This window comes from Cicer arietinum, chromosome 1, assembly GCF_000331145.2.
Source record: "Cicer arietinum cultivar CDC Frontier isolate Library 1 chromosome 1, Cicar.CDCFrontier_v2.0, whole genome shotgun sequence".
In the NCBI taxonomy this organism is placed as follows: Eukaryota; Viridiplantae; Streptophyta; class Magnoliopsida; order Fabales; family Fabaceae; genus Cicer; species Cicer arietinum.
Window position 1 is genome coordinate 52,470,641 of NC_021160.2, and position 9,830 is coordinate 52,480,470.

Sequence of the window (9,830 nt, forward strand, 5' to 3'; positions counted from 1 at the left end):
TGAAAGAGAGTTGAAAAACAGACTAGTCTTAGTAGTTGTCAAATGAATTAAGGTGAAACTTGTTGAAGTTGTTGTTCACTGTGTAGCATCACATTCACTTGTGTGTTTCTAAAGCAAAATCTCAAAGAGTCTGTTTTTTTGGAAATACAAGCTAGCTCATGATCTGGTAGCTATAGCCTCTTTTTATATACTCCTGAACTCAGCAATAATCATCACGCTTTGGCTCTTGTTGTGATTCTGAAGGGAAGGTTAATTTACAACATCATCATCACATTCATCATTTGTGCTACAAAAAATGAAGGGAATTAGAGTGTTCTGTTTTATGCTAGCTCTGCAATTAGTGAGTTTGGTCTCTCTAGCTAAAAGACCTTTTCCTCCAACTCATTATGCCATGTCCCATCCAGGTTAGTTAGTTAGTTAAAGTTAGTTAAAGTATATTTCAATTATGTGTTATAAACTTTAAAAGGGATGCACTTTTTTTTTTACTAATAAAGCTCAAAAGTTAGCAATTAATTATCACTAAATATTTTCAAACATGTATCCTATAAAATGACATTGCTTGCATATCTTTATTCTGTTTTGAACTTTTTCATCTTCCAAGTGAACATATTAGACTTTTTTTTAAAAAAAAGTGAACATAGTACTAGTACACTATTATTTATTTAATCATTTATTAATTAATATCTATGATTCATATATCAGGCCCAGAAGAAGCACCAGCACCACACCATACCATAGAGTCAAAAAAGGTATGTCTTTTAACATTATGTAAATTTGAAGCTGAATATGAGTTGTGCTTGTATTCAATGTATAGTATCCTAATTAACATATACTTACTATAAGTACTTGTGTTTTGTTGAAGGGTTATTATATGGCAAGAGAAATAAGTAAGGGAGAGAAAATGAAAGAAGCATATGATAGAGAAATAGAGATAAGCAGCAAGATAGGGTCAAGTCCACCAAGTTGTGAGCACAAGTGTTATGGATGCACACCATGTGAAGCCATTCAAGTGCCAAGCACTAGTAGCAGGAGAAGTCATTTGGGAATTCAGTATGCAAATTATGAGCCTGAGAGCTGGAAATGCAAATGTGGTCCTTCCTTCTATAGTCCATGATTCTATTTTAATTAATATTCTTCATGTTCATTACCCCATTGAATATATATAGTTAGCCCATCTCTTAATTAGGTTCATATAATATATATTAATTGTCTCCTTGTAAACATCTCAAAATTCAAAGGATTTAATTATTAATTTAGTCATTGTGAATTTGTGATTGCAATCAATGGCAATATATTGCCAGTTGAATTACTTATATGTAAACATTATTATGCTACAAAGCCTCGCAAATGTTACATTTATTTTGATTTCTAGTGTCGGCTATTTGTAATTTCTTTTTTCTTTTAAGAAAAAAAGAAGAGTTTAACTTGTATGCTCTAAAAATGTATGTGTATATATATATAATCAGGTTTTATCATTTAAATGTGTTGAATATTAGTATTTCTAAAATATTTGAGATTTAACCAAGAACTTGTGTCAAAACTCCAAAGTGCATGTAAACTTGTAGAGCCTCTGCAAACTCTGACTAGTTAACTCATTTACTTAATATTAAAATAACTTATATATATAATGTATATATAATATCATTAAAAGATGTTTTTTGGCCTGAAATAGTTAACTCTTAAGTTGGATATAACCAATTTCATACATTGGACTAAAACATAACCAATTTCATACATTGAACATAGTCCTAGACATACAATACAAATTCATTCAAATATTAACATCAGAAGGCCACAACACTTGGTATCTAGTCTAGAAGAATGTCTATATTTTTCCCCTTGATTTTAACCCGCCACGACATCTTCATCATCTTCTTCTTCTTCAAACTCCTCCTCTTCTTCCTCCTCGTCATCGTCATTGTTTTGCTCCTCCTCCTCGCCTTCATCAGTAACAATGAAGCCTCCTAGCGTCTCATCATCATCTTCTTCTTCCTCTTCTTCTTCAACAGTTTCATCAACACTAGCTGTTTTCTTTCTTTTAGAATTTCTACCAACTTTGACATCTCTACTAGGTTCTCTGTTGGCTCTAGACCGTGTGGAGTACCCAAGTTTCTTACCTTTCCCCGTCTTAGCTACAAGGTCCTTATCATCTTCACTATCACCAGTCCAGTTGTCATCCTCGTTGTCTTTAAATACTTTTCGCTTTCCCTTATTTTTCCTCGTCTCATCAAAATCATCATCATCCTCGCTTTCTTTGCTAGGCTCCTCAAGGAACCACTCCCAATTCTCCACATTCCGGATCATTCCCTTTGGATACTGGTCAAACTCGTGTCTCATCACAAGAAAACCAAACTCTGCATTTTCAAAACTACAGTATCTTCAAAAGTATTCAAGAAGTTATCACTGTGAATTATAAAAACGAACTTGTGCGTAAATGGTCACAAAAAACAACCATCAAATGAACAACTGTTAAACACAATTGAATTATACTGTCCTTGGAAGGTTACACAGGCACTTACAAGTTGTAACTGAATATATTTATCACAAATTATATTTTAAAAATGCACATTAAAAAATCTTGCTCTGTTAGAGTACAACATCCTTGACATGAATTCAACAAAGTAGCTCAACCCTAAACCCTAAACAGTCATTAACTTGAAAATCTATTTCTCTCTCAAGGAAAAACTGGCTTTTAAATGAGGTACAAAAGAAACCTAACCAGTAACCATTTCATTTCCATTTCAACCATCAGAAAATTTCACAGCACACTTTACCAGCACTCAAGTGCCCGACATAAAACACAAATCATTATGCAAAATAATACCATTAGACGTAATAATTCAAGTTAATACTCAACTGTAAGTGCAAGCAACCAAATTTACAACAGAAATGAAGTACCAGCAAAATTGAAAGACAGCCAAAACTTGATCCCACGCATATAATTGGAACTTGTAATCGAGGATGGGGGAAGGCAGGTAGCTAAAGGAAACACCTTAAATTGAATATGAATTTGAATGCTGCAGTCCTTAAAAGGCTACCATAAACTATATAACACTGACACTTCAGAGTGAAGATGTGTCTACTGTCCGACACCAACTTATGAGGTTACATTCAATCACTTAAAATTATTCTGGGTGCATAGATGTTTGAAGTCTGGTGTCCGTGTGTGTGTTTCATAGATCATAACTAAATGGACAAAAAAAGCTATAAATCATAAAGTATGGTACTCACGAGTCATTATAGAATTTGAAGTATACCATCCTTAAGTAAAAGGCTACACAGACCCCTAAAAATTACAACTCAAATTATAAACTACACAAAGTTGCAAACTCTAAAAATATGATGTTAAATAACGTACATTTCAAATCTTGCTATGGAAATATGTCGTTGAAATGTAATCATCAACTAAGACATTATATTTATTTTTCAAATAAAAAATTTGCTTTTCCAACAAAAGATGGTTTCGATGGAGAAGACAATAATACCTTTAACGGGATCAAATTGTGAAACATCAAGTTGGTCGAAGTTAATCTGACTCTGGGAAGTTTCAGGTTCAGAAACTTGAACCTTGTTGAGATTGAACCAAAAGGGTTTATTCCCAGACAAGCAAAAACGGTCACCGAGTTCCAAGTGACCTTTATCGAACTTGTTGAACAGTTTAATCGTTCCTTCATTGCTATTCCAAACCCAAATGGGGTTTGTTCCTATGACTTGAAACGAAACCCTAGTAGGAGATTCTGATACCGAATCGTTGAGTTGGAACGAAACGTGACGGCGAGAAACAGTGCGGTCGTCTGTGTTGAAACCAGAACCTCGTCCGAACAATGTTTTGACGCCACATTGCAGAGCGAATTTGGAACCATCTTCGCCTTCGAGCTCCATCGATTCTCCACAACCATCTTTTGATTTCGGTTGCCGGTAAAAATTAATAACCTAGCTAGCGCCGTTTATCTTTCTGAATGTTCTTTCTTTTCTTCCAACCCGCATCGATATTTTCATTTTCCTATTATTATTTTTCCGGTAAAAAAGAAAAATTAATTATTTTCAAGATTAGCTAGGAGTATTTTAAATTTTGGACCTTTTAATGATTATTTTTTTTTTCTTTTCAAAATAGAGCTCTGGATTAAAAAAATAAGTTTATCGAGTTATTTGACAATTACATTTAAATAAACGTATTCGTTTCTATGTTAAATTTCAAATTAATATTTCTTTGGTTAAGTTTTTGGTCACTCATCCTATAGTGACCGACGTATTCTAACAATTGACTTTATCTGATTAAATAATTCTAAATGAAACTTAAGTGAAGAATTAAAGTGTCTCCCATATATAATTATAAAAGACTAATTTGAATATTATTTTTTGCCAGTAATTAATTTAGGTATCAATTTTTGTGTGGACTAAATTGAAACATGAGATCACTGTTATCTTCTTAACTTACATATTTGAGTTTGAGATATTAAGTCAATATTATTTTGAAAACCATTGACATAAATAAAGGAGAATTTCAAAGCAACGTTATAATTAAAATATATATTTATTTTGTTTTAAATTATAATAAGATGACATTTGGTGATGTAGATAAGATGACATATTTTAAGAGAGCAACATGATTTTCTTGTGTTATTAAGAAAAGCATAAGAAATGTTGTGTTGTAGCGAGTGATGTCTATCTAAGAAACAAGAGAGCAATCCTATTGTGGAACACAAAGAAGAGAAGGAAGGTTTTGGAAACAGAATAGAACAAACATGAGCAGCTTAGTAAACTGCAGTAACTTTGTTCTTCTTCACCGTTGTCTCCCTACTTCAACTACCTCCATGGGCATGGCAATGCGCTCTACCTTCAACTCTCCCCGCTTCTCTCTTCACATTTCCAATCTTTCTCTTTCCCCTCAATCACAAGAACAAGGTATATACTATTATTATTATTATTATTATTCCCTTCAATTCATCTCAACTTTTAAATAAACACATACGCTCTTTCTTTGCTTTCAGTCATTCAGACACCTCCACGTGTTGGCTTTTTGGGTCTCGGAATCATGGGCTCTAAATAAACACATACACTCTTTCTTTGCTTTCAGTCATTCAGACACCTCCACGTGTTGGCTTTTTGGGTCTCGGAATCATGGGCTCCCCTATGGCACAAAATCTCATCAAAGCTGGGTATCTATCTTTATATTGTTAATTTACCTACTAACAGTTTCTCTAATGCATTTTTTATTTTTCATAGTAGTATTAGTAGTAGTAGTAGTAGTAGTAGATTCTAATTCAAATTTCATTCTGCGTGTCAACTCACTAGTAAGAGTTTGATTTTGTAAATTTCAAGAGACATAGTTCAAATTCTGTTGGTGATCTTGTAAAAGAATAATAATTTCCCCTTTTCAATTTTTTTTGAATCAAATTAATTCAAATTTTATTCTTTAGTCTACTTATGATTAATATGTCTTGGTCGCCTGAAAGTGAAACCATGTGCAATATTGTTGCACAGGATGTTTACTAGTTCTTCATATCCTAATTTGTTCTCAAAATTTTCTTGTTGTAGAGTTGATCTAACGGTATGGAATAGGACCAAGAGCAAGTGTGAACCTCTGATCAGCTTGGGAGCCAAGTAACTTCTTTATAATTCACCTTTCCGTTACTTACATTTTAAAACACACATAACATAACAGAATATATTAAGCTATAAATTTCAAATTTTGTTTGAAAGCCTATGCATTTGTTTCTTCAGATATAAATCATCTCCTGAGGAAGTAGCGGCGTCTTGCGATGTCACATTTGCCATGCTTGCTGATCCTCAAAGTGCGGTGTGTGTGTATTTCTGTATAGTTTTTATTTATTTCAAAGCTCATATACAAGTTATGAGCTAGTTATATTTGTTCTATTCCATGTCAGGTGGATGTTGCTTGTGGGAAGCATGGAGTTGCAAATGGAATGGGTCCAGGAAAAGGGTGCTATATTTAAATTCAAAGTTTTAAAGTATTTTCATTTGATTGCTACAATTTGACATTTAATAGCATTTGAAATGAATATTGATATATGCCCGATCATCATAATATTGAAACTTTTCCCTCTAGTTTGATTAGACTATGTCTATCCATAGTATAATATATGTGTTGCATATATTTTCATATCATTATAATGTCTGCAAGCCATATATCTACTTGGTTGTTTACTTTTTGAAGTAATGAAATGGTAGGAAGATATTCTATGCCAGCTTATGGTGTATATATGTTGTCATGTGCTTCCTTAGTCTGATAGAAAACTTAATATCTTTTATATTTTCAGATACGTGGATGTATCAACTGTTGATGGGGACACTTCTAAATTGATTAATGGACACAAAATCCACCGGAGCATTATTTTTGGAGGTTTGGTTGTTTATACTTTCCTTACCTATTCTCTGTGGAACATACAGGGGGCTCTTCAATTTGGATTTGCATTATTCGTTGCTTGCTTTTGTTGGATGATTAGATGAATATGTAAGTTGTAACACTTGGGAAGCCATTTCTATCTACCTACAGGCTCCAGTTTCAGGTTCCAAAAAGCCAGCAGAAGATGGACAATTGATATTTCTTACAGCAGGTGACTATTCTTCTTCCAGTACTAATAACTTTTGGCATGGGAAAAGAATTGGTGAAGGATTTTATTTTACAAGTAGAAAATTCAGCTAGGATGTGTCATGTAAGTTGCAGCACTGGAGTCTTCATAACTTCATAAATTCATGATATTTCAAACACACATAACCCATTGCAGATATTTGAAATTATGAATTTATGAAGTCTTTGCAATGGGTTATACTGTAAAGAATTTCATCCTATATAATATAGCTCCCCGTTTAATACATAACAGCGCATAACATTCATTTAGACTTTAGTCACAAAAGAGTGTTGGGAACTTACAGAAACTGAGATAATGTATATTATATAATGTTTCAGGGGACAGGAGTCTTTATGAAACGGTTGCTCCTTTCTTCGACATCATGGGGAAAGTATATATATCTAGTCCTTCATTAAAAAAACCTCTGATCTTTCTTCCAAAGCAAACAATTAATTCATATAACATGTATGCTTTATGCTTCAATGCAGTCCAAATTTTACCTTGGTGATGTTGGAAATGGAGCTGCAATGAAACTTGTTGTGAATATGGTCATGGGCAGGTCTTTTAAAATTTAGTTCCTGCTATTTTGCTTCTATTTGAGTTTGTGTTGATGATTAAGGCGACATGATTTCTTTCTCTCTTTTCCATTGATTTATAGTATGATGGCATCCTTTTCTGAAGGTTTGCTTCTCAGTGAGAAAGTTGGGCTGGACCCAGAAGTACTAGTGGAGGTATTCAGTTATTTGCATAGAGTCTATGAAACTGACATTTCTCTGGATTTCACATGGTTTGCATGGATATTTGTACTTACTACTTACTATGTTTTATTTGTTTCTAATTTAGATCTAAATGATCATCACACGGTTGAAAATATAGTCGAACATAATATATGGCTTTTGTTGATAAGTTTTGCTGTCAATAATTTATTAAAGCCCTTTAAACTGAAAATCTATCACTTTGGGATGCAATAAGTTTGATAGTTTAGTAACATTTTGACTTCTTTCTCTGATGTGATTTATAAGTCTGCTAACAATTATTAGCTGCATGAGAATGACAATTAGTGATGCCAATGCAAAGAGAAATCATTTATAGAAATCATAACGTAGATAAATTTATTTTCACACTTGTGTCATGTCATCTAGTAGAATGCTTTAAGTTCCAAGGCTAAGTTTTTTTTAGGACTAATAAATTAAAATAAATAAAATAGGGTGACTAATTTCATTGATTTTTTAAAATAAATAGTTAGTTTGGTCCCTAAATATGTGAGGCTTTGTGATTATAGTATCTAAATGTATCAAAACTTCAAAAACATCCCTGCGTGTGTTTTCTGTTAATAATTTCATATAGACCAAACTGACAAACAAAAGGTCAAATTCGAGGACTAAACTAATAAAATACACATTTTAGGACCAAAGTGATTAGCAAAAGACATATTCAGGTATATGTTTTTAATTTTGATACATTCAAAAATTATAGTGACACAGTCTGGCATCTCTTACGTTCACAGTTTTTCTCCCCGGTTCTAATTGTTATTATTCACTTTATTCCTATTCCTAGAAGAACTGATTGCTCATAATCTGTCTTCCTTTACTGTTAGGAATTAGGATTCATCTTTTATGTTATTGAAACAGAAGTTTTTATGTCATGAGTACTGAAATAACGATTCAATTTATTCTAATGGAAATTTTGCAGGTAATTTCACAAGGTGCCATTAGTGCTCCAATGTACTCAATGAAAGGCCCATCCATGATACAATCACTTAACCCAGCTGCATTTCCCCTAAAGCAATCACTTTACCCAACTGCATTTCCCCTAAAGCATCAGCAGAAGGCAGAATTTATTTTGCACTCATACAGAACTAATGGTGACAGGATCTAAGACTTGCACTAGGGTTAGCAGATTCGGTTTCCCAACCTACTCCGATCGCAGCAGCTGCTAACGAATTATATAAAGTTGCGAAATCACATGGATTTAGTGACGATGACTTTTCAGCTGTCATTGAAGCATTAAAATCTAAATTGCCGCACTCAGAAAACCGGTGATGTTCTTATGAGAGACATGTTCAAGTTGAGTTGAAAACAAGTTGAGACTGGTCAATTTTAATGCAATTCCCAAGATGAAGAATATATATACTTTCAAGGGCGTAATTTTTTTGGTAAAAAACTGTTTTCAACAGATGTTTCATATAGATGACCCTCTTCTTAATTATTTTTTCCTTGATTTGTTCTTGCATAGAATACCACTTCAAGCAAAGCAACTTCAAGTAGTTAATTTTTGGATTTTGTGTATTTTTGTGTGTGTTTCATCTATCTATCTATCTACTTTCAGTTGTTAAACGAGAAGAGATTGTCTGTGTTGAGCATCATGGGAAGGACAAAAAGGAATTAATGGTGAGATGTGGGTCAGACCAATGTAATGTTGAATACTAAATGGCACTTGTATAGCCTTTGAGGTTGCTCTCTCCTTTATATTGTTTCCACTGTTGGCAGATGACCTAGATCTCTACGACATCGATAGTTGTGGATAATATGCATGGAGTGTTATTGCTCTAGCAAGTATGAAAGTTGTAGATAAGAAAAATAGGTCAAAAGTGTGTTAGGAGAACAACACCCATGCATATCATCCACAACTATTAAAGGTTTCGAAAACACTCAAATATGCAACATTGTTTATGAATGCACTTTTGTTGTTGAAGAGTGTGAAGTCAACCAAAAATAATTAAAAAAGCTCCAGTTGCCTCGTGCCAACGGTGTTCGTTGTTCATCATAACATTTACGATCCACATCTAATAGTCAAGAGTATCGAATATGTAATACTGAACTTAGCATGAGCAAAGGGTACAAAAAATCCCCAAAAATCGATAATATGGTCACATCTTAATCATTGTTAAAGACGGTGATGGTGAAAAATGTCTTTGTAATTGATAAATGTAACAAAGACCATATATCATTCAGATAAATCGTTTTCTTTCTTATTGAAAGATGGAAATTATTAATGTCATAGTGCCACCTCTATGTGAAAACATAAATTAATCCCTTGTATACCAACAAGGGTATAATGTAATGTAAGAACATAAATATTAATAAGACAACTGGGGAATCTATGTCCATCTGCATGATCATCTCCAATATCATCACCAACCTCATGAATGGGCTTCTATACATTTTGATACACGTCATCTGCATGTTGCTGATGATGGTCATCCACATCATACTGCTCTAGAGAACTTGCATTCCT

At 33.3% G+C, this 9,830-nt stretch overlaps 3 protein-coding genes across 3 annotated transcripts; 2 read left to right on the forward strand and 1 right to left on the reverse strand.

The window, feature by feature from the left end:
• Positions 1-6: 6 nt before the first annotated feature.
• Positions 7-1,338, forward strand: LOC101514390 (uncharacterized). Its single transcript, XM_004486785.4, has 3 exons — positions 7-404; positions 703-749; positions 863-1,338. The coding sequence occupies exons 1-3, from the start codon at positions 296-298 to the stop codon at positions 1,112-1,114; spliced, it is 408 nt and encodes a 135-aa protein (XP_004486842.1). The 5' UTR covers positions 7-295; the 3' UTR covers positions 1,115-1,338.
• Positions 1,339-1,671: 333 nt separating this feature from the next.
• LOC101513416 (uncharacterized) lies at positions 1,672-4,025 on the reverse strand. The gene is made up of 2 exons (XM_004486783.4): positions 3,486-4,025; positions 1,672-2,354 (listed from the first exon to the last, which is right to left on the reverse strand). The coding sequence occupies exons 1-2, from the start codon at positions 3,880-3,882 to the stop codon at positions 1,846-1,848; spliced, it is 906 nt and encodes a 301-aa protein (XP_004486840.1). The 5' UTR covers positions 3,883-4,025; the 3' UTR covers positions 1,672-1,845.
• Positions 4,026-4,559: 534 nt separating this feature from the next.
• Positions 4,560-8,881, forward strand: LOC101513729 (glyoxylate/succinic semialdehyde reductase 2, chloroplastic-like). Its single transcript, XM_012715970.3, is given in 13 exon segments — positions 4,560-4,905; positions 5,078-5,159; positions 5,539-5,604; positions 5,725-5,800; positions 5,889-5,944; positions 6,282-6,329; positions 6,331-6,364; positions 6,518-6,578; positions 6,932-6,984; positions 7,082-7,152; positions 7,252-7,324; positions 8,286-8,423; positions 8,465-8,881. Coding segments are annotated over 13 exon segments (1,089 nt in total). The 5' UTR covers positions 4,560-4,745; the 3' UTR covers positions 8,636-8,881.
• The last annotated feature ends 949 nt before the right edge of the window (positions 8,882-9,830 follow it).

Bases quoted from the DNA above. Each gene is read 5' to 3' on its own strand.
- LOC101514390 (XM_004486785.4), top strand. From the start codon at position 296: ATGAAGGGAATTAGAGTGTTCTGTTTTATGCTAGCTCTGCAATTAGTG. The intron at 405-702 runs GTTAGTTAGTTA...TTCATATATCAG, and splicing joins TTATGCCATGTCCCATCCAG to GCCCAGAAGAAGCACCAGCA. The intron at 750-862 runs GTATGTCTTTTA...GTTTTGTTGAAG, and splicing joins ATACCATAGAGTCAAAAAAG to GGTTATTATATGGCAAGAGA.
- LOC101513416 (XM_004486783.4), bottom strand. From the start codon at position 3,882: ATGGAGCTCGAAGGCGAAGATGGTTCCAAATTCGCTCTGCAATGTGGC. The intron at 2,355-3,485 runs GTATTATTGTCT...TTGAAAATGCAG, and splicing joins ACAATTTGATCCCGTTAAAG to AGTTTGGTTTTCTTGTGATG.